The sequence below is a fragment of the Rhipicephalus sanguineus genome, chromosome 5, assembly GCF_013339695.2.
Source record: "Rhipicephalus sanguineus isolate Rsan-2018 chromosome 5, BIME_Rsan_1.4, whole genome shotgun sequence".
NCBI lineage: Eukaryota > Metazoa > Arthropoda > Arachnida > Ixodida > Ixodidae > Rhipicephalus > Rhipicephalus sanguineus.
Window position 1 is genome coordinate 160,226,416 of NC_051180.1, and position 23,752 is coordinate 160,250,167.

General features: G+C 41.7%; 1 protein-coding gene across 1 annotated transcript in view; it reads left to right on the forward strand.

Annotated features, from left to right (window-relative positions):
- The window catches only part of LOC119394388 (extended synaptotagmin-2), an 80,997-nt gene that overhangs the window by 12,064 nt on the left and 45,181 nt on the right, over window positions 1–23,752 (forward strand). Inside the window, exons 4-11 of the mRNA XM_037661687.2 lie at window positions 6,896–6,972; window positions 8,185–8,251; window positions 9,276–9,365; window positions 10,606–10,661; window positions 17,288–17,408; window positions 19,845–19,944; window positions 22,727–22,797; window positions 22,899–22,984. Coding sequence (XP_037517615.1) covers window positions 6,896–6,972; window positions 8,185–8,251; window positions 9,276–9,365; window positions 10,606–10,661; window positions 17,288–17,408; window positions 19,845–19,944; window positions 22,727–22,797; window positions 22,899–22,984 — 668 coding nt within the window. The remainder of the gene's footprint in view (window positions 1–6,895; window positions 6,973–8,184; window positions 8,252–9,275; window positions 9,366–10,605; window positions 10,662–17,287; window positions 17,409–19,844; window positions 19,945–22,726; window positions 22,798–22,898; window positions 22,985–23,752) is intronic.

Consider the following 23,752-nt stretch of genomic DNA (forward strand, 5'->3'; position numbering starts at 1 on the left):
TGCAGGGACTGTGAGGGTGCAACATTTGGGGCATCCTGACATTATGAACTCTTTCGAGACATCCTTGTTGGCATTCTCTGCAAATTTGATGAATATTGATGGAATAGTGTAGCAGTAAACGTGTTTTTTTAACTTTCAAACATATTTTTCTCAGTTCGTTTTGCAGCATTGCTTGAGTGTGCACTAAAGTATGGGAGCTTTATGTAGTTGGATCATAATGAAAGTTGGCATGCTTATGCTTTAACATGTGCGGAATTCAAAGAAACAACTTTCACAGTTTTCCACAAACATATTCAGTATGACAATTTCAAAATTTTCTTCCTTGAGAATGGTGAAGCAGCTCCACATTGAAGTTTTTTTTCTAGAATGAAACACAAATGTTACGCTATATTGCTTGCTTTATTGAATTCTTCTGTTCATTGGGACCAATATGACCTATTTTTTTAGTGTTTTCTTCTACTCACTCTTATCGCCTAAGCTTGCACAAAAATGCATTGGTTCCCCTTTTTCGGCCTGCAAAAACCTCGACGTGTGGTGCCATGTGAAAAAATTCGGTCATGCTACAGCTGCCTCTGCCAAAGTGCTCATTAAGAAATTCCAAATTGGGTTGCGCCGTGAAGTTGTTAGTTTTTTTTGGCATGAAGAATAACAGTCCTCTTGAAAGCTGCTGGTGACATGAACTAGTGACAGGGACAGCACCACTTTTTTTCCGAATAAGGAAAGACAGGTGTATATATTGATGTTCTCACCCTCTGGTAAGGGATGGAACACCCTAATCCAACACTTCCTTCCTTTTCCTTAAATACCTGTCAGTGACAGTCAATTCTGCTGATGCAGAAAGATCATTCAGGTGGTGACATTGTGTCCCACTAGCATCATTCTCTTAGTGAATAAAGTACTCATCGTAATCTCAGTCACGACACCTTCCTTCATTTTACAGCGAAAGCTGTTATGAGATCATTTCACCGGCCGTTTTTGGCGCCGCCGCCGCCGCCGGTGTCCGTAACCAGTATCGCTCGAAATAAGAAAAAAAAAAACTAAATAAGAAAAAAATTCCAGGATGGAATGAGGTTCGAACCTGGGCCCTTTTTGTGGGAGCCCAGTATTCAGCATCTGAGCCATGCCGCTGCTTGAAACTGCTTTGCAAAAAGGCCCTATACAAGCTTCATGTCGGGAAGGAACCACATTAGCATATGCAATATAGCGTGGTAGAAGAGTAAAATAAGCACAAAGCGTCGCACAGCGCGAATTCTGTAACCAGGCGTCACACAATGCGAACTGCGCAACGAGTAGGTTGTTGAATGCTTCCAACCCATTACAAAGGGCTCTGCCATAATTCTTCATCGTCATCAGGCACGGCATCAACAAAGTGCGCATAATGCCTTACATGCGTTTAGCAGGTACGAACGCTCTCCGCAGAATGACAAAAAATGGCACAGTGCCTGCTGCCCTACTTCTCAAAAATTACAATGATTTATAGCGTAGTGGGTTCCTCGCAAGTGCACTTGTATTAGTTGCCAAGGAAGCCCATAAGCGCATGATCCATTTCCTCGGGGTCTCAGTAAAATTACAATGATTTATAGCGTAGTGGGTTCCTTGCAAGTGCACTTGTATTGGTTGCCAAGGAAGCCCATAAGCGCATATCCATTTCCTCGGGGTCTCAGTAAAGTTCTTCACCCCCCCACCCCCCCCCGTCTCTCTCCCACGTCAACGTATGTTATACAGTATGATGGGAGAGGGAAATAGCGACCGGGCGTCACCCAATGCAAATTACATAAGTGGTGGGCCGTTTAAAACTTCCAACCCATTACAAAGGGTTGAGCCATAATTCTTCGTCATCAGTCGTCGCGTCAACAAAGTGCACATAATGCCTTACAGACGTGTAGCTGGTGCCTCGCTTCTCCACAGAATGACGAATAATGGCTTAGTAGGTGCTTCCCAACTTCACAAAAATTATGATTTATGGTGTAGTGGGTACCTTGCTGGCGTACTTGTATTAGTAGCCCCAAGACAGCTTACAACGGGCCCTAGAAACGCCGCTCTTCCAGCTTTCGTTGTGACTGTGCTGCGGTTTCAGCGCAGGCCTGGCGTTTTTTAAATGAATGCAAGCACATTTGGTGGCTGAAAGTGTTTAATCAATAAACTGTTATATGTACCCAATGTATGTTCAGTGTTGCCTCAGAATTCTGCAGATTTGTCTTTCTGGATTTGCAGAATTTCAAATTTCCTGCCGCAGGAAATTCAGGGCTTTAGACTAATGGCTCAACCTAGCAAGTTTTGAGAACATCACCTTGATGTGGGCGAGTTTGTTCATCTTTGATGTTCTATTGTCTACTCCTCATTTACACCATTATTTAATCAGGATCTCGAGTATCAAGATCAATAACATTTTTTTTTTGCATTGGAGCACTCTAAGGCACAATAATATAGTTATGCTTTCAGATACATGTCATCTCACAACTGTGCCAGTGCTTACATTTCTTTGAGAAATGCAGAAAGCGTAATGAATCAATTGTGGTCATTTTCTACAGTAGTAATCAACATTTTCTACTCAAATGCATGAAAGTGAAGGTTTCAAGAGAATACTTAATTAGGCAAGACTGGATTAGCACTGCTATCTAGTTATTTCCAGGAAACAAAGCATACCAGCTTTGTCATGGTAGGTTTTATGGTTCATGGTTCCTCTGGTTCCTCATGGTTCCTCTCCAATGATAAATGTCAGTTAGCTGTTTCATTAATTTGTAACTCTGACACTACCGGCTGTGTAAAGTTGGACGAAGGATGTGTAGCATGTTGAATGAATCATCAGTTTCATTGTAACTATAGCATACCAGAACATGCGTCACCTATACTTTGTGTGGTTTCATTTAAGACTCTGGCTTTATTTGGCTGTGCTTCTCCAAGTGCTCAAATGTAATGCCTGCATTTAGTGCAAACATTTTAAGGGAAGCTCTGCAATGTCACGCAAGGTCATTCACCTTCTCTCAGATTTTTCTGGTTTGCCTCAAAAACACTATCTTGAGGTAAAAATGATGAAAAATTAATTTACAAGTGAAAAGTGCGATGCAGAATTGTGCCGTTAAAACAGAAAGAAGGCTGACAAACTTAATTAGCAAATGCCCCACAGTCTTGACGTCAAGGACAATAGACTTAAGAAAACTGGAACTCCACCCTTTAATGTAAGCTCGATCTTGTGGGTTTGATCTTTCAAGCAACATGGCCACGTTTTAATTGGTGCGAAACGCAGGAACACTTGTGCGCTATGACTAGGTAAGGCACAAGCTAAAAAAAAAAAACCTAGGCAGTCATACCTATTCTGGAGTCCTCCACTGTGGCATGCCCCATTCATTTCATAGTTCGGGCAAGTAAAATACCAGAATTAAATTTTAATTTTTACTCTTTGACACAGTTTTTTTCAGTCGGGATCGAAGCTGACATTACTCGCTTCTGCGTTGACTTCTCGTACATTCTGTTATTTTAGCCAAGGCCGACTGTCTCGTTTTTGTTGGTTTCGGTTTCTTACTTCGTGGCTCTCAAAACAGCTGGGCCTGACATCTCTTTTCCATTGTGCTGCGAGTGTGTAAGTGATGTTCTCCAGCTGCCTCCACAGGGTTACCTTGAGAGTTTGCAGTGGTAAAGAAATTGCATATTCATACTGCTGCCTTAGCCAAACGCCTTTTGACTGTGACATCATTGCATTGCCTTAGATTAGTGCATGTGTACGTCTCATTACGTGCGTCAAACAAGAGATTAAGCGTGTTTACACGCAACAGATGTTTCGCTGACGATAATGAGGTCACGGGTTTGATTCCCAACCATGGTAGCTGCATTTGCATGTGAGCAAAATGCAAGAAAGATAATGTGCTTATATTTACATAGATGTTAAAAAGTCGGTGTTTGAAATTAATCCACACTATATAGCAACTTTTGTAGTGTATGCATTGGTGTAAAGGTTACTGTTTATTTATATTTTATTTTTGCAAGCTATTGGATCTTGGGTATCGAAAACTTATCGTTTGATTTCCTTAAACATTTGATTGTGACTGGATATGCTCCTAAAAATCTGTTGTCGTCCAGTGATTGATTTAAATGTTCATATATAGAGAGACTGTTGTACTTAGCGTATGCTGAGCTACATTCTTTATATTGTGAAAGAAAAGTTCACATCTACTGGCTGTTCGGAGCAGATTTAAGAAATCAAGCCTATGAATTCCTTTCAAGAAAGCATCCCCTTGCCCCCCCAGAGAAGATGAAATGGAGGGTCACGGACAATAAAAAAATGTCAGGGATATCTAGACTTTCGTTGTTCCAACACCTACAGTGGACTAAATTTATGTGTCTTGCAGTTTTCTGACTAACCTGTAGATAAGGCTCTTGAAAGTAAAATTGGATAAATGCTGCGAGGATGTCATTGAACAGTAAGGAAATACATCATATTTATTTGTTTTATTCCATCTAACAAGTGCACTTTGTCAAGTAGTAATTAATCTGCTTTTGTTACATTTGGGTGCATTAGTCCTTACACTGCTATAATTATTCTTAAAAAACTAACAGATTTTCTGGCAACATCCTTACAAAGGAAACTTCAGCCCTCAGTGAACATAGTGCTTCCATGATTCAATAGAATTCGGCGCTTTCTTTTAAATGCAGCAAGTTTCGTGGAAGTAGCTATTATCTGATCTGATGAGAATATTTTTCAATTTCGCATGTGCATAAACAGGTACATTGGACTTTCATTCATTCATTCATTCATTCATTCATTCATTCATTCATTCATTCATTCATTCATTCATTCATTCATTCATTCATTCATTCATTCATTCATTCACGCACTCGCATACTTATTTCCATACCTCCAAGGCCAGTGAGGCATTACTGAAGGAAGCATTTGCAGTATGTATTCATACATTAATTAGCACATTTGACAAACATGCTTGAGTAATGTTAAACTAGGAACATATCCATCCAAAAAGCAACGAATTGCAAAATGACTCTTGAGTATAACAAGACATCAGTATACAAAACAATATGCAACCACAGATAAGTATCACAAAAACATGAGATCATCATGCATTGTAACCTTCAAGCAAAGAGAAAAATCCGAAATTGTGACCATGGAAGTGGGTACAGTGTTCTATTTCTAGCCGGTGATGAGAAGGAAGGCATGAAAGCATTGATCTATTCTGCAAAAAGGAACATGAACTGTACGGCAATGGTCTGTACACAATATTGTGTAATATTTTACACCTTTAGACGTATCTGGCTGGGTAATTGTTTTATATAGCAGCAGTTTTTGGTAACGATGATGGCATAGAGAAGTTCTGTTTTGTGTAACCGAAAGTTTTGTTTTAATTGTTTATTAACACGAGCTTTCCAAGAGAACTTGAATGTTATGTCAATGAAGGAAGTATGGTTTTGAAGGAATATTTAACCAGTGTAAACTGGTTTAACTTTGCTTTCTGGTGTCCCACCAATGTGAAAGCTGTGTGCAGCAAAGTCTTTGTATATTCAATAAGCAGTAATGTGGCCCTAATTGAAATTGCAAAAAAAATAATTAGCAACATTAACAGCAATAGGTGTTTCTTCATTTATTTATTTGCTTATTTATTTATAATAACTTCAGGGCCAATGGCATTACACAGGGGAGTGGGGAAAGGTACACAAAATTGCAAATAATTTGGGAAAGGGTCGCAAGAAACTACACATTATTAGCAGAAAGTTGAAAAAATTCACATTAATTTATAGATAAATCTCAAATAGATTACAAGTAGTTACACAAGTACTAGCGGCACAAAAATAAAACAGAATATGTGATATCTTAATGAACTAAAATGCGAAATTTGTCATATAAATGAAGACAGTTAATTAATATAAGTGATAATGATGGCGCTCAGTTAAAAAATAATAAACTGAGAACAAGATATTCCATAAGGTTTCTTTAGCGGCTTGTACTTACAGACAGTACTTACAGGAAGGTGATGCCACTCATCACTTGTGTGTGGTGCAAATGCATGAAAGAAAGAGGAGGAGATGGAATGCCGACTGTGTGTTGGTGATCTATGCGAGATGGTATAAAATGCGGTGCCGAAAAGTGTTCATGTCATAAAATGGAGTGATGATATATGCTATGGAAAAGAGAGTACCGTGCTTGTTTACACCATGAGGCTAAGGATGGTAACCATAGATTAGTCTTCTATAAATTGATGCTGGTAGTCCTGTTATAGTTCGACAAAATGAATCGTGTGGACTTGTTTTGAATCTCTTCTAAGCTGCTTGGCAATAAGCTCTTTGTTGTACATGTATTTATCTTTTGCACAGTATGGTGCACTTCTGAAGGGAACGCATATACTAATTAGCATTTATAGTGTACAGAGCTTTATTCACCGAGAGATGGGAATGGCTAATGTGGCAATCGCGATCGGAACACCGTGTACAAGTGCCAGCGGCAAGCTTGCATCAAGCATTGGTGATGATTGGTGGCCTTCATTCGTTCTTTCTGTTGCAGTAGGTTGAATGTCCTACAACTCCATAAGGAAAATGTCCTTGACATCACAGACTAGGTAGATGTCCTCTGGTGAAAGATTATTGTCCGTGCTTTCATATAAGAAACTGAGCTGCTGCAAGTTTTCTATGCCATTTAGGTGTTCTCTTTGATATTCACTTAGATGTTCTCTTTGACAGTTGCATCTCATGTAACCATATATCTGTTTTGTAATATTAATCGGGATTTGAAAATGTTTATTCACTTTGTTATATGTCATGATCTGTTATGTCAGTGTTTGTTATATAGAGGTGGGACCCAACAACAGGCTACACTATTACAGGTAGTCAGGTACAGGCTGCGCAATTTCTTTCTTGTATGCGACCAATGTCATACCTCACCCGTGTCATGCAGCCTCCCAGGATTGGAGGAGTGAAAGTATACAAGGAGAATGTGTCCAGAAGCGAGGTCATCATGGACATGGAGTTGTTGTAAGTTTAACTCTCTAGTACTAAGTATACTTGTTGTTGGGCTGGTTGGCGCATGTTCTGTATCAATAATAGACATAGCGCCCCCTCAGAAAGGGAGCGCCTGTCCTTTCTATGCGTTCTTTCTGCGGTCGTGTTTTTGGCGCTAAGTTTTATTGGCGTCGTATTATGCAATTTCCAACTGGGAAACTAGAAAGTAACATACTCATCATGTTTGTTTGTTTTGTACTTTGCATCAGGCATGACGGGGCAAAAATGATATCTTGTGCTGCTTTTTCTCCATTTGCACTGTGTGTTTAGTGTGGATCGTTGGCCCCTTGTGAAAGCTGTATATTGTTATACCGTGCTGAAAATTGGTTTACTGAGAACATGGCCATCATGGAGCGTGCCTCATAGCCTGGAGCAATCGTGAAAGTAGTCGGATAAAAATGTCCTTGATCTACAGAATCATACGTACTTGTTGCCTGTTTATAGTGCCCATGACACAGCTGTCACATACGTAAAAAATATGTGGAATTTTATTTACTGTTCATTCTTGTGCCCACTCCCTTGGGGTAATTTCCTGGTAAATTGAGATTGACGGGACAAGCCAAATTATACCAAATTAGTTTTAAAGTTAATTTGAATATCGGAAGGCAAAATATACAAAAAAAAAGGCCCTCTAATCAGTAACTTTTCAGAAATGTTTACAGGAAAAATGTACCAAGAATCCTCCCAAGCCATGCTTTTTCACCACAACTTCTTTGCCAAGGGGTCAGAGCTATGCTCAACTTTCCGCAATTCTCTGCCGGTGGGCCACAGGTCATGGAGACCACTCTGCACGTATTTTCGGCTGATCATTGTGCCACCAGATGCTGCCACAAACGCGGCCACTTACGTTTCCTCCTGCGCACAAACACTAAGAATAAGAAGCCAATCTAATCGGCCAAATGAGTGATGTACCAAAACAGCACTATGTACCAGAACATGGACTGCTGAAACCTCACCGTGTCAGCGCACTGCAATTTGCGGCATTGCACATTTTTAAAACCTTATATAATAAACTACATGCTTCACGCAGAGTGCCTAAATGAGTCTGTTAATCATACAAAGGACCAATGTTAGTGGCTCAATGGGTTTGTAAGGGAAAGGTCAAAATCATTTCACGGTTCCTTTTAATGTGTCAATTGAGTGACCCCCAAAATCTTTTTTCGTCTTTTTTTTTCTACTTTGCAGCTACTGTGGTGACTGCAAATTTAGCATCAAAGTGAAAGGTTTCAAGGCTGGAATTCGAGACCTTCAGGTAAGTTGCCCACATTTGGTTGACTACGAATGTAGTGTGGAAAATAGTAGGCGTGTAACAGGAAATGTGGTCACAGTTGTATGGGCTCATCGCAAGCATACTGGATTGCTGAATTCTTTCCACCATAGTTTGCTGTATGGAGATGGTTGTAGAGAAACAATAGCTGTGGCACGCATAGGCACATGCGCTTGTGAGTAGTTATAGTATCCCTTTCAGTAACAGATTATTAAGAACTTCCAAGGACCGTTAGTTGCATAATGTTATCCCTAGGTGCTGCAGACTCCATTGAAGTCAAGGCTAGGTATCAGGATGATATCTTGTTCATTTTCTAATAAGTTCTCGTAATGATAGAGAAATTCCAAATACAAATTTATTGTGTAGTCATTCAGGTTACAATTCTTGAAGGAAAGAGCTGAATGACTGACCAAAGTACTTAACAAGACATTTTTTGGCTGTTATCATTTCAAGAATGGAAGAAGAATCCTTTTAACCATTGCTAAAAGAATGCACTCCATCGAATGTGCCATCTGACATTGTATTGTGTCTAGTGCCTTCACTAACGGGGTCATGTGTAGCAATACTCAGAACGCCAAGATGACACGGAATGAAGTTGAATGTTCAGGATGTCACATTCACCCACATAGCAATGTCAGGTGTGTGTTTTTTTCTTGCGCCCACTGCACAAAACTGGAAAAAGCAGGTTCACATTACATATGGACATGGACCACATGCTATATTCCGCTAAACTCATGGTGCAGCTGTTCACCATAACTTTACGATGTGTATAGTGATTTTTACAGTCAGGTGCAGGTTATGTTGTGATGTATTTGGTGTACTTGCGTATGAAAGCAGCAGAAAAAAGGGCTGTTATTGCTATCGTGCTTCACTTAAATGAAGGCATTAAGAGATAATGATAAGAGCAGCACAAGAGGCAATGCATTGCAATTTCTGGGAGGGATTGAGCATGAAGACTTGAGCATGAAGGCTTGAGCATTGACTTAGTGTTCTCTGTTCTTTCTTTCAGATACATGGCCACGTACGGGTGGTGATGAGGCCCCTCACTAAGCAGATTCCCCTGGTCGGCGGTGTGACCGTGTTTTTCCTCAGACCTCCAGTAAGTAAACGTGGAGTATCTATGTATAGCCAGCTTCTACACATGCTTTCACTAAACATCACCAATGAATTCTCGGGCATTTATTATACCTTGGTCACACATGTTGTCACCATGTGCAAAGATCATTGGCTGCTTTGTGTGGTTTTGACCGTGTCTGCACTGTTTTTTTTTTGCTATGGATATGCTTTGAAACTGTAAAATGACCTTCCAGTGTACTGGTTTTTCTGTCCTTACTGGTGTCATTGTAAGTGAAGGCATGTTCCATGCAGCATTTAGAACATGATAGCCATAGGCGTGCGCACAAGGGGGGGGGGGGCGGCCGCCCCCCCCCATTCACTTAAGAGGGGGGGCACGAAAGTCAGCCCCACACATTGATATAATAGGGAGGGGGGGCGCAATGTCAGCGCCATACATTGACATAATTGGGAGGGGGGGCGCTGCCACGGACCTTCGCCCCCCCCCCTGAAGGGGAACCCTGCGCATGCCTATGATGATAGCCTATTCCTGGCATGGTTTTCTCTCCTAACTAATGAACGATAGCTATATTGAGCCACTGTGGAGAAAGTCTCAGCGGATTCAATTCCTATCCTCGCTCCTGACCAATCAGCATGCTGTCGACTCCAATGAGCACCTAACACCACGAGCAACTAGACTAACACCGTAACACGGTATGCCAAACAACATTTCTTAACACCACGCTAGGCCACAATGGATACACTTAAGAACTCCTTCTTTCCTAAAACAATAGCAGAATAGAATAGACTAAAATGTGCACCAGACACTCATATTGTTAATTTTGTCCAAGATATCTCACGAGTTCCTCGTTTGACCTACCCTGTCACATTACACCATTTCTCTCTTTTTTTAAATCTATTTGCATACCCTGCCTGGGCCTGTTCAGGGCCTACACTATGCAACAAACAAACAAACAAACAAACAAACAAACAAACAAACAAACAAACAAACAAACAAACAAACAGACAAGCAAACAGACAAACTCAGCACTGCACTGCATTATCAGTGAGCAGCTGTTTGGCATTCTTCACAATCAGAAAGATGGTAGCACTGCCATTCTTTAATATCTCCTTTTTCTTTCATGTGCACTAATTACTTGTTAGGCCATTTGGTGCATGCTTATAATGCAACTCCTTGACTTATAACATTTTGAATCACATGCTATTTGTGTGAGTTCGTTACCCCTGGTGAGAAATGTACAAGCTCGATATGTATTGCTCTGCAGGCTATTGACTTCACCCTGACCAATCTGGGACAAGTCTTGGAAGTCCCAGGACTCAAGTGAGTTGGTAGCCTCTAGTGTCAGGTTAGACGGCAATGCTGAGGGCCACATGTGACCAATTGTTTCGTAGTTTTCCAGCAGTGCGTAGGAGATCGTGTAAGATGGCTGCACAGCTTTAAAGGCATGCATAAGCCACGATTGGTTGTAGTAAACTTGCAACAGAATAGGGGAGGCACAGAATGGAACCAACATGATGTTGTGCCTTACATCCATTGTATTACAGAATTTTGCCAGCCAGTTTGGTATTGATGCCATTTGAAGTGCTCCTAACAAAGTGTAAGGACTCTGCTGAGTGGTAGTGTAAAAGTTTGACAAAGCAGAAAAAAACGCACAGTTGTGATTTAAACGAACATTCAAAGTTCATGAAATGCCAAACAGATGTAGCATAAATGCTCCCCTTAACTTTTGGAAAAGTGTATATAGGACAAAACTGGACGTTGGCCTGCTTTGAAAAATGTTCATTTTTAGCTGACAACTGTAAACGGTGTCAGTGGGATCTTGTTTCTGTGACAGCTTTGTTCTGTTTTCAGATCAAAATAATTTAACGCACATACTAACTGAATCTTTCTGCACAAAAAAGTGCACAGAAACGTTTATTAGTGAGTGATCTATTGTAATCAGTGACAAACAATTTCGTTTTTTGGATGCTCTTTGCAGTTTCCTGGTTTGCTTTTGTTCTAAATTTTTTGGCTTTGCACGTGTGCGTCATGTATATGTCCTGGATTTCCGAAAAATGAACAGTTGTGAGCTCAGTGCTAGTTTGTCAACTTCACTGTGTCTGTGTTTTTTGTGCACGCTACGATTTGAGCACGGATATTTGCCAACCCGCCTAACTTTTTTCAGTTCTACTGATTAACCCCTTTAGATATACTGTTTATGCTTGTAAATCCTAAGACAGCTCCTTAAAATCGCTACATTTTTTAAGAAAATGGTGTTTACTAGGGATAGGCGAGTAGTAAACTTGAGGTTCGAAGCGAATAGTGGTTTCGTCAAATAATCTTGAATTGAACAGTTTGAATAGTATAAATCACATAACATAAAGAAAAATTAGCATTTTTTGCATGACCCAAGTAGTAACCTGCACAGTATTTTTAATTGGAACAAGGCGTGGGCGAGGGACATTTTTTTGGTTCGAAGCAACTTTGAGTAGTAGCAAGATTTTAATAACAGCAGGGTGCAAGTTGTAAGGGGCGAATTACATTACATTTAAAATTTTCCTATACTTAGTGCATATAAGCTAGCATAACACACTTTTAAACTTTAAAAAATAATTAATCGAGGTGACGGTGATATGTGCATTAAACCTTTTACCGTAGCAGTGTGGATTTCCCCTAGAAAGGTAGTTTCACAGCATAGCAGCACCACGCTGCAGTGAAACCACCTTGTCAGGGGGGGGTTTACATGTGGTCAAATATGCGTCTATTTGTTCATTTCAAATACTTCCAAGTTTTGGATAAATTAAATTAGTGTCGAAATGAATTCGAATGCTGTAATATTCGTTCAAATGTTCGAATTGCTGGAATATTCGCCCATGCCTAGTGTTTACATAGGGTATCATACATCTCAAGATGCGTCCTGTTAGATACATGTTGCAAAATTTATTACGCAGCAAATACATGAGAAAAAGAGAGTTACAGGACAGACATAGTAGATACATTTGCTGTAACTCAGCATGTCATCATTTATCAGTGTATCTTCTTTTGTTGTTTTTGATAGGAGCGACTGCATCAGGCATGTTTCTGAAGTGTGAAATAGCCATATTGTTTTCGTGTTTTCAGTATACATGAGATTTAGAGTTTGTGTCAGGCCCACATTTGTAGATAAAACAAAGCTTGCTGCATTATGCAAAACTTCAAACGTGTTCTGCTGCCGCTTGTAGCCAGTGCTGCTGACGATGTGAGGCATGTATTAAAATTTGAATCCTCAACGGGCAGAATTGGCCTCGAAAGAGCAAGCTAAAGGCTTGATAGCTTTACGTACCTGACAACTCTCCCAATTTGCCCGGGAGATCCCCCAATGTCGAGCAGTCCTCCCGATTGTATGGATACGGCCATAAATCTCCTGGAAAAGCGCCGTAACCCCACCATCTAAAGAAAATAAATAATAACAAAGGACAGCTGCGGTCTTAAAATTCCCAAACCTTGGCCTATGTGGAACGCTTGTCACTTTCATCACTGTACATTAGTGTCATGCAAAAAAAGTGTACCAAAATCGGGAAGGGGCAGCAAGCAATCATGGGACACAGCGTATTTTGCCCTTAATTACACACGCGTGCATGCGCCACATAGTTACGAATACCGTTATGATCGCTGATGTCTAAAGACTTTACTGGCAGGCAATCATTTGTAGTTGCCTGTGATGCTGCTGCGGCCCCAACAAACAGTAAAAGCGTGTGCCAGTTTTATTTCTACCGCCCCATTCCGCACTCTACAAATCTCTCAAATTTTGAGGTACCCAGGTTTTGCAGGTATGGCTTTAGTATTTGGACTTCTTTAGTTGAACATATTGGGGGAGCAAAATACAACAGCACATGATCGAAGTGATAAAATATTTTGCGTGACTATTGCGAAGTGTGCACAGTGCATTGAAAATGAAATGAATAAATTATGTTATCACTTACATGGAAGCATGCAAGGAAACTAAAATGAACAGTGTTACCGTAATTCCAGCAAATACAAGGGCGATAAAACAATACCAATGGAACGCAGCACCTGTGAATGGCATACGTAGTGCTGCACCCGTTAGTTCTTGTAGTACAGTCAAATCCCGCTACAACGAAATTGACGGGAAGCGCGAAAAAGTTTGTTGTCACGGAATTTCGTTGCAGCGAAATTTCATATATAGACCACAAAAGAGGAAGATCTGATGATCATGACTCGTCCTTTGGGCCCGGCAAGCACATGCATTGGCCTTTGCATTTAACTCTCACCAACTCGGACGTACTTGGCCGCACACCGAGTGAATGTATTTTCTCACGTATAACACGCACAAAATACACAGAAAATTTAGCGCTAAACTCGGGGTGCGGGTTATAAGCGAATTTCGGTGAGCAAGTTGGCTTCACGGTAATGCAAGGAAGGCGGCTTTGCGTCAATACGCGAGTTATACATGTGGGTTATACACGAGCAAATACTATATGCAGGCTACCCTCGAAGCGTGCCGAGCGCGTAGCGCCGCGAAGGAGCGTGCCAAAGTTTGCTAGAGGCTAACTGAGAACGGAAGTGCCGAAGCTCCGCACTACCAGTCATAAGCGAGCGAAAGGAAAGCTGAAACGCTTCGTGCCGTTTTACGACTTTATTGCCTTTAATCTTTCTTCCGGTGTGTCAGCTGCATACTTTAGCGTATTTGGTATCGCCAGTGTTGTAGGCATTACCGAAAAAAAGTAACTAAATACGTTACTCGTTACGCTAACCAAAAAGGAACGCGTTACAACCCCACGTTACCTCTTAAAAAAGGTAACACGTTACCGTTACAGTTACCCCAAAGAAGTAACATACGTTACTTCTGCCGTTACTCTAAGGTCAGAAATATTATTCACCGCATTTCCACTGTAGGAACCCCAAATAACAGTTTTACAAAGCTGATGTTTATCATTCACACGAAACTTCCATCACAAACGACAATTCTTGCGCGAAGTACCGATTTAACGAGAACAGATTGCACAAATTTGTCGTACCATGGCAACAGTAGCGTAGCCAGAAATGTTTTTCAATTGTGGGGCGTGGGGCGTTAAGCCATACTTTACGTATGGTTGTGCTTGTGTTTGTATGTCTGCCTGTACATATACCATGGAAAATTGAAAGATTTCGGGGGGGAGGAGGGGAGGGTTGCAACGCCAGTGCTTGGCAATAGGGGAGTGACCTAAAGTCGCCTGTACAGTTGCATGTGATGGCTGCTAACCCTGTGGCACATGGTAAATCCATTTTCTCAGTGTGACGATAAACACAAAATTAGATTTTATCATCAACGCTCTCCTTGAAGAAAACGCCACAACTCTCAACAAATTTACAGTAATTCTGACGGTGTGCTTCTATCAATAAGACAGATCATCAAATAGTTATAAATAAATGCTTAGACGGCTTAGTTTCGGAGCCAAAAAAAACTTTGTAGACATATCCATTTTTCCTCTTTAAAAATCTGCATACTTGCCCCAAAAATTGCGAGCGTTTATGTCAAGGTGTTCAAGGTCAGCCTCTTTCGCTGAAAAATTGGGTAACTATAGAAACGTGTACCCGCAATTGCCAATAGAAAAAAGCAAATTTCATTTTGAAAACAAACTTCATAACCATCGCTAGATTATTGCAAGGAGAATTTTCTAATAACTACAGCTTCTTGTAGAAATAATGCAACAGATGCATTTCAAAGCTGTCATCGGACAGATTGCCTCTCTTCTTAATGAATACGTCCGCACCGACACTAAATAGGCACTCGATGGACGCATTGGATGAAAATAGCGCCTGATGAATGAAAATAGCGCGAAAAAACGTAGGACGAGACGAAGAAGGCTACAGCACAAGCGCATGTGATGTAGCCTTCTTTGTCTCATCCTACGTTTTTTCGCACTATTTCTATGTATCGGGAATTACCAACTCGCCCAATAGTTTATTCTTAACGCCTGGCGGGCCGGCATGAGTATGCTGCTGCGACAATAGTACGTCGGGGCAAACTCTGCTATAGTGGCGCCTATGAGACAAAGGAATTATGTCTAAAACTCCGGGACAATTGGAAAAAAAAGTAACGAGCAACCTGACACCTCACGTTACCGAAAAATGTTAACGTAAGTACGTTACCCGTTACAGTTTCTAAATAGTAACGAGTACGTTACTAAGTTACCGAATAAAGTAACGCGTTACCGGTAACGCCGTTACTTGTAACGCGTTACCGCCAACACTGGCTATCGCTGATCGTGACGATAGTGACCGCGGTTTTCTGCGCAACGGTTGTGGCAAACAGTAGTTCGGTTTTCAATCTTTAGAACTGCGTCGTTGCTATCTGTGATCGCGTCTACCGCGATTTTGACCGTAGCATTGCTTTGAGTCGGTGCACGTACGTTGGATGCGCGCGTACTTTCGTGGTCGCCCATGATTGCGTCGACACGACCCTATTTGTGTTCGCAGCGGTTGCGGCAGAATGTAGGTACGCTTTGACTAGGTGCGTGCTGGCCGCGCGTGTGCCTTGAAAACACCGTGGATGTCATTCACGATTGCAGGGCTTGTGACGACGAGCAGCAGTTTTGTTTTGAGTACGATGTCAAAACAATGGCGGGAGTTCTTGAAGAACGATTCTTCCGCGGCCCGCACGCGCATCAAACCCGCCGGCAGCATCATGGCAGATGGACGATCTGTCGCCGCGCATCTCAATGGCGAATAATTTACCGGGATGTGCGTGTGGTGGCAGAAAGCATGTCTCCATTGAAGACACGGGCCTTGCGATACGGCCACACGGCTCTGGCAACGAGAAATGGTCGAGTTTCTAGCAGAATTTCGCGGCAATCCTAGGCAAGCTCCTTTTCTTTATGTGGTGGCTCTCGCGAAAACTTCGTTCAAGCAGAAATACCCAGAAAAAGTATTCGTTGTGACGAGACATTTTTCGCATTGTTTTCTATGGGCGGCTGACGGGGAATCGAAAATTATTCGTTGTGGCGGAAATTTCGTTGTAGCGGTATTCGTTATAGCGGGATTCAACTGTATTCAAAGTTGCTTCCACTTCGAACCAAAAATATGTCCCTTGCACAGGCTTAGTTCCAATTAAAAAAACTGTGAATGCTCATTCTTCTTTATGCTATGCCATTTATACTATTCAAACTATTCAATTCGAGATTATTTGACCAAACCACTATCCACTTGAACCTCAAGTTTACTACTCGCCCATCCCTAGTAAGCACCATGTTCTCAAAAAATGTTATGATTTTAAGGAGCTGTCTTAGGATTTACAAGCATACACAGTATATCCAAAGGGGTTAATCAGCAGAACTGAAAAAAGTTGGGCGGGTTGGCGAATATTTGTGCTGAAACTGCAGCGTGCACAATAAACACAGACATGGTGAAGTTGACAAACTAGCACCGAGCTCACAACTGTTTATTTTTCGGAAATCCAGGACATATACATGACGCACATGCGCAATGAGCCAAAAAATTTAGAGCAAAGGCAGACCAGAAAATTGCAAGGAGCATCCAAGAAACCAAATTCTTTGTCACTGATTACAACAGATCGCTTACTAATAAACTTTTCTGTGTACTTTTTTGTACAGAAAGCTTCAGTGTGTCGCACAAACAAGATTTCAGTGGCACCGTTTACAGTTGTCAGCTAAAAGTGAACATTCTTGAAAGCAGGCCAACGTCCAGTTTTGTCCTATATACACTTTTCGAAAAGTTAAGGGGAGCATTTATGCTACATCTGTTTGGCATTTCATGAACTTTGAATGTTCGTTGTAGCGGTATTCGTTATAGCGGGATTCGACTGTATAAAGCTTTTGAGGTGGCGGGTACCAACCTGTTGTGTGACTGCTCAGGCAATCTCAAATTAATAGTCGAATACATCACAAAAGTGCTGCAGAGAGAAACTTTCTTGTCAATTCACTGTGCAATAATGTAGATGGCACATGTGCATTTCTTGTGCACTGCAGTGACCTCTTGAAGAAGGCAGTCTCGGATCAAGTGGCTGCCATGATGGTACTACCGAACAAATATTCTGTCAAGCTTCAAGAGCACGTCTCGACCCAGACACTGCGGTACTCTCTGCCCTGTGTAAGCTCTCTCGTTATATTCTCTAGTTTATTTAGCTATTCTGGTAGGTGCGTAAATGAACGTCTTATGGAACACAACGCTTCCTTGAAAGCTTCAGCCCATTCGCATCTCGCAATGCATTGCCGTAAATGCGGATGTTATCCTGTTTTGCATGAAACCGAGATACTGTTTAGGCATAAAGATCAAGCAACACGTGAAATAGTGGAGGCATTTCATATTAGAAAAAGGGGCCCTGACTGTGTTAGTCAACCTTCCATCACGTTACACGATAAGGAGTTTGACTTTCTTGATAAGTGAAGATTGTTTGTATCACTTTGCTGTGTTCATTGTTTCTGGTCCTGAAGGCAGTTAGGCCTCTTGTTCGACTACGCATGTGCAATTCGTTCTCTTGTGTTTTTAAATGTTATTCTGTTCAATAAAAATTTCAGTTGTGAGTTAAGCGCTGTCCTGTCAAGTTCTTATATCTTCGGTCCCCGTTTTATGTGCGCTTATAAGCCTTGTGCTTCAACATGAATGTTCACCAACTAGCCCAACTCACCGTCTTGCTACTGTTCTAGTTGGGGCAGTACCTGAAGACACGATGTAAGAAGTTGAGCCATAACATTGGTGTGATCATTGTAAACAAAGTAGGGAAGGACTGGCGTTATAAGACTGCCGAGCACCAGGTCTTGGGTTTGATTGCTGATAACAAAGGCCGCATTCTCGTGGTAGTGGAATACAATAATGTTCATCGGCACATGTTTACCTGGAGGTTAAAGGAACCCCCTTGTAGTCAAAATCAACCCGTAGCTACCCAATATGGCGTTGGCTATAACCCAGTTGTTGCTTTGAAATGTCAAACATGATCGATTGATCAATAAATAAATAAATAAATAAATAAATAAATAAATCTGTCCTGTGCACTTTTATGGACATAGGTCGGCAAACTCACTCGTGAGTCGACTCACTCAGACTCACTTAGACTCATTTCGAGCTGTGAGTCTGAGTGAGTCCGGGTGAGTAATAGTTTCGTGAGTTTGAGTGAGTCCGGTTGAGTACAGTTTTAGTGAGTCTGAGTCCGAGTGAGTCCGGTTGTGGAAAATTTTGATGAGTGTGAGTCCAAGTGAGCCCTAAGCGCAAAATATATTTCTTGAGTGAGTCTGAATGAGCTGCACATTTTTGTGCCGACCTATGCTGATAACTACTCAACTTCAGCATTGCTATCAGCATAATGTCGGTTCGCGTTCATACTCAGGTCCCGTCACACATAATTTAATGCACTAGCGTTCATACGCCAGCTCAATATTCATTGATCACAGGCGTGAGCTCCATGTGGGTGAGGTGCTTTGACCTCCCCCCCCCCCGCAATCCCTTTCACGGGAAGTTCTTGATAACAATACCTCTGAATCATCTCTTTCAGTTTAAAGTTGTTAATGGATTGCAACCAATGATAACTCGCAGTTAAAGGTACGAGATCAAAAGGTGCCAAGTAGAGCACTGATCATGCGAGAAGAGCATTGACACTATGGTCAAAAAAGCTAAAAATACACTAACGGACTCATGAGTTGACTCACATAGACTCAGATCGAGCCGTGAGTATGAGCCTTAGTGAGTTCAAGTGAGTAATGTTATGGTGAGATTGAGTCCGAGTGAGTCAGGTTGAGAAAAATTTTGGTGATTCTGAGTTCGAGTGAGCCCTAAGGGCAAAAAATATTTCATCAGTGAGCCTGAGTGAGCTCCACATTTTTTTCTGACCTATGCGCGAAGCTTTTGATACAAGTATCTTGTGTGAGTCCTATCTTTCAATAAAAATTTTCTTACTGGATTGCAACCACTGATAACTTGCATTTGAAGGCACAAGACCAAAATGCGTATCGTAGAGCACCGATTATGCGATATATTTGTGTTAGAGTGCATGGACACCATAATCGAAAAGCTAATTATAATCTAACGGACTCATGAGTCTACTCACTCAGACTCAGATCGAGCCATGATTCTGAGTTTGAATGAGTCCGAGTGAGTAATATTTTGGTGAGTTTGAGTCCGAGCTGGTCCGATTGAGAAAAATTCTAGCGAGTCTGAGTCCGAGTTAGTTTGATTTAGAAAAAATGTCCGCGAGTCTTGAGTTCGAGTGAGCCCTAAGGGCAAAATATATTTCATGAGTGAGTCTGAGTGAGTTGCACATTTTTTGCCGACCTATGGTTATGGATAATATGTGCTCTTACTTTCCTTGACATATTTCTCTGCTGAGAATTATTGAGTCCCTTTTTAAAAAATTTATTGCCTATTGCATCATTAGCGATTGCATCATTATGTGCAAAACTTTACAAGTTACTTAATTAGGATAAATTTTATTTAGATTTTTTTTTAGATGAGAGGAAGACATGCTGAGCGCTGACTATACAGCTTGTGTGTGCTGTACAACACGACAGAGGCTGTGCGTTGCCTTGCTTCCAGGGTGTCCTTCGGGTTGAAGTGGTGGCAGCAAAGGACTTAGTCAAGGCAGACATTGGTATGCTGGGCCTGGGAAAATCCGACCCCTATGCCATCATCACCGGTGAGCCAAAGGGTCTCCTTTTCTAGAACGCTTTCCAATCAGTGTGGAGGTCGCATAACAGAGTTCAAATATTTCTTACATCGCTTTCAAGGGCCAATGTGCAAGCTAAAATGCATGTTGGGTGTGTTGGTACGACATAGCGGAAAGAAAACGGCGCAAAAGACGGAGCATAAGAAAAAGGATCCACAAACAACAGCGCTGACTTACAACAACGCCGTAATTGTCAGCACCGCAATATACACTTTCGCAGTGCAAAACGAAGGAAAGGAGGGACAATGATAAGCAAAAGATAACATGAACAAACTGCCAGCATCATCACAGTAACCTGTGCACATTCTGCATACACCCATCAGATTGCCTTGACAGGAAAATAAAATTCATTATCTCTCTGATCGGTGTACGCAGAATGTGCATGGGTTACTGTGATGACACCGATAGTTTGTTCATGTTATCTTTTGCTTATCATTGTCCCTTCTTTCCTTCGTTTTGCACTGCGAAAGTATATATTGCGGTGTTGACAATTAAGGCGTTGTTGTAAGTCAGCGCTGTTGTTTGTGGTTTCTTTTCTTTTGTGCTCCGTCTTTTGCGCTGTCTTCTTTCCGCCAAGGTGCAAGCATTGTTTGGCTTGCACAGGCTGATATCTAAGGCGTGCTTACGCTGTGCACTGCTGTTTTCAAATTAAAGCTGGCACTAAATACCCCATCACCAATCAATCACATTACGTTTCTACTGCATCTTAGAAAAGTATGGAATGTGTCTAGTTCCAGAAAAAATGTCATCTGATTGATCTGATCGGTTTATTGGTCACAAGCAGTTATAGGTGCAAAATTAAGCAACAGGAAAAGGGCAGTTTGTACTACAGAGAAAACAGATGTAGCTGATGCTTTGGCCAGTATATTAGGAAGTAGGAGAGGAAATAGCTGTGTCATGTAATGACGCATGGAGCAGATAACCGCTGGTCCATCAGAGCAATGGTCTGAGTGCTAATATGTGGGAAAGGCACCCGGGAACAACAGAGGTCTACATAGTTTTGCTGGGGCTGAGACAGAAGTCTTAGCTTTGCTTCATGATGATGATGATGATAGTGATGATGCTGACCGAGAATAGTAAAGACAAGAAGAGCCAGGGATTTTATCCAGTTGAATAAAAAAAAAAGGGCAGCTAGCAACATTGAGCTAAGCCATTGTTAGTAAAGCATTGTCACAAATGAGAAGCACTAAAAAACAACGATATTAATAAAGGGGCCCTGCAACATTTTTTAAAGTAATCATCGAACGGCTTATGAAAGGCGTTTATTGCCCCACGAATCAACTGCCGCAAATACTATTTAGAATCCGTCGAGTACGAGTGGAGTTACGGGTATTTACCGCACACTTTAAGTGCTTTCTCTCTCCTTTCATACCAGCGAGCGCAGAGAGGGTATGAAAAGGGGGCAAGAAGCTACGTCCGTTGATAAGCGTGTGTCATGATTTTGAGCACTTTCTTTTTTTTTTTCTTCGAACACGCGGCTTACTTTCAGTGTGATTGCAAGCGTGCGTGCGGGCACGTGGTGGCATCCCGTGGCGGCCGCAGTAACTATGCAGCTCACGACGCTCAAATCAGCCAATGGCCATGGACTTTGGGTTTGTGGCACCATCATTTGGGTTTATGGCATCGTTTGTCGAGAGAACAGGGAGCACTTTCTAGCTGACTCTTTGAGAATTAGTTGTAAATTCCAAGCCGCGTGCTACGCCATAATGTTTTTTTCGCGTATTCTCAGGAGCTTTGACCGCTGATCAGCAATGTTTTCTGACCACGCTCAAGAAGTTAGCAACAACGTGTAGGTTTGGGCAAGTCGGTTCACCTTGCGAATAACTTGAAGCGGCGCGAAAAAACGAGGACAACGAAGGAACACACACGACTAGTGCTGGACTGCCAACTGAATCTTTATTGAAAATTCACCATTTATACCTGCGTCACAAAAAAACACCTTGTCACAAAAAATGCCAACATTAATCAAATATGGTGGGCATGTGTATTGTTATACAGACAAGTTTTTATTGAGAAAACACCTCTCCTGAGTAGTCAAACTAAGTGATGCCGTGCTGACACACTTATCGTCATCTTTACTAATGTAATATGCTTCCACGATTTCTTTCTTTTTTGGGTTTCTTGATGTATGGAAAATCCAAAAAGGAAAGAGAAATCAAAGGTCAGCCTTCATAAAATTTGGCTCTGCATTGCTGCGAGTGTAGGTGTACTCCTCTCCTGTCTGATGCCAAAGGGCTCGCACGTCATAGGGACCAGACGGCACGTGAGCTCGTTGAAGCTTTCTTAATTTTGAAAGCTGGAGATAAGTGTGTGGCAAAGCCTTCCCTTGCGTTAAGTAAGGCAGAGATAAGGTTTCTATATGCGCACATCTGAGGTTTTTGGTTCTGTTCGTGGTGAACATGTGGTCCTGCGCTTCCTATATATTTTAGTTTTTTGTAATAAAAGTTCAGTCGTTAGTAGTATGCGCTTGTGCTGTAGCCTTCATCATCTTGTCCTACATTTTTTCGCGCTGCTTTCCTTCATCATGAATCACCAACTCGCCCAACAGTCTATTCTTTTTAAGCACTTAACATTTGTAACAGAACTGGAGGATACGTTTGTATGTGCAGCAACAATGTGTGTCTCGCCCATTTTGTGTGAGCATGGCTTAGGGACTTTACAAGTTTATTTGACATGTTTGAGAAAGCATTGTAAAATTTCCCCTAACATTGCAAAACTGTCACGCGTGTTAAATATACACGTTTGGTTCCAGTTGGTGCCCAGGAGTTCCGCACACAGGTCATCCCCAACACTGTGAACCCCAAGTGGAACTACTACTGCGAGGCAAGTCACACACAGCTTGCTTGGCTCGACTCAGTTCATCTGCGTTCACACACCGGCATAAATAATGTGTGTCGATCTGACCGGTGTGAAACGATTTTCAGGTTGTTGTCTACCAGATTCCTGGAACCACCTTGGACATCGAAGTGATGGACGAAGACCAGAGCAGCAAGGACGACTTCCTGGGCAGGTGTGTTGATGGCCCCAACTATACTTGTACACTCTAAAGAAAAACATCGTACAGTAGACTCTCAGCAAACGGAACCTGAAGGGACCAGGAAAATGTGTTCCGTTTAACAGGAGTTCCGTTTACTGAGAGATGAACAGGGGTGCGGAATCCAAGTATGAAACCAATCGTGTTAGATGCAGTTGTTCCGTTTAAGCAGCAGTTCCATTTAACAGATTTCCGTTTACTGAGAGTCTACTGTATTTGGAATGTCCTTCTGCCACTCAACAATAGTTGTCTACTATCTCACACGCTTCATTTGTGTTATGGCCGCGGGTTTGGTACTTTCCGCTCACGAATGGTGCGCACACTATCAGCGTGACATAGTGCTCTTTATAGAAAGTAAGAACCTAGCGGCTGCAGTTTTTGAGAAAGGAAACGCAGGCAAGCCAAGTGTCAGTTTCTTTTGTGTGGCAGAAAGACACCCTTTTTTAGGGTGTAAATGTTGTACACCATTAACAGTGCAATTTTGCCACATAGCAATAATTGTCATCAGCCATCCACATTTCCTCTGGCAAAGTGTCGCACTCAATACCTTCACGTTGGGAATGGCATAGGATGCTGAGATGCATGTCATCTTCTTCACAAGAGACTGCCAGGCATGCAGTGCTTGAGAAAGGAAACATGTCCACAGTCGATAACAAATACTCTTGTGTGACACTGTTACACCCTACCTGCATTGGTAGTTTAGGTGCCACGGTAATGTGTTGCTGAGTTCAATTGCTGATCGAA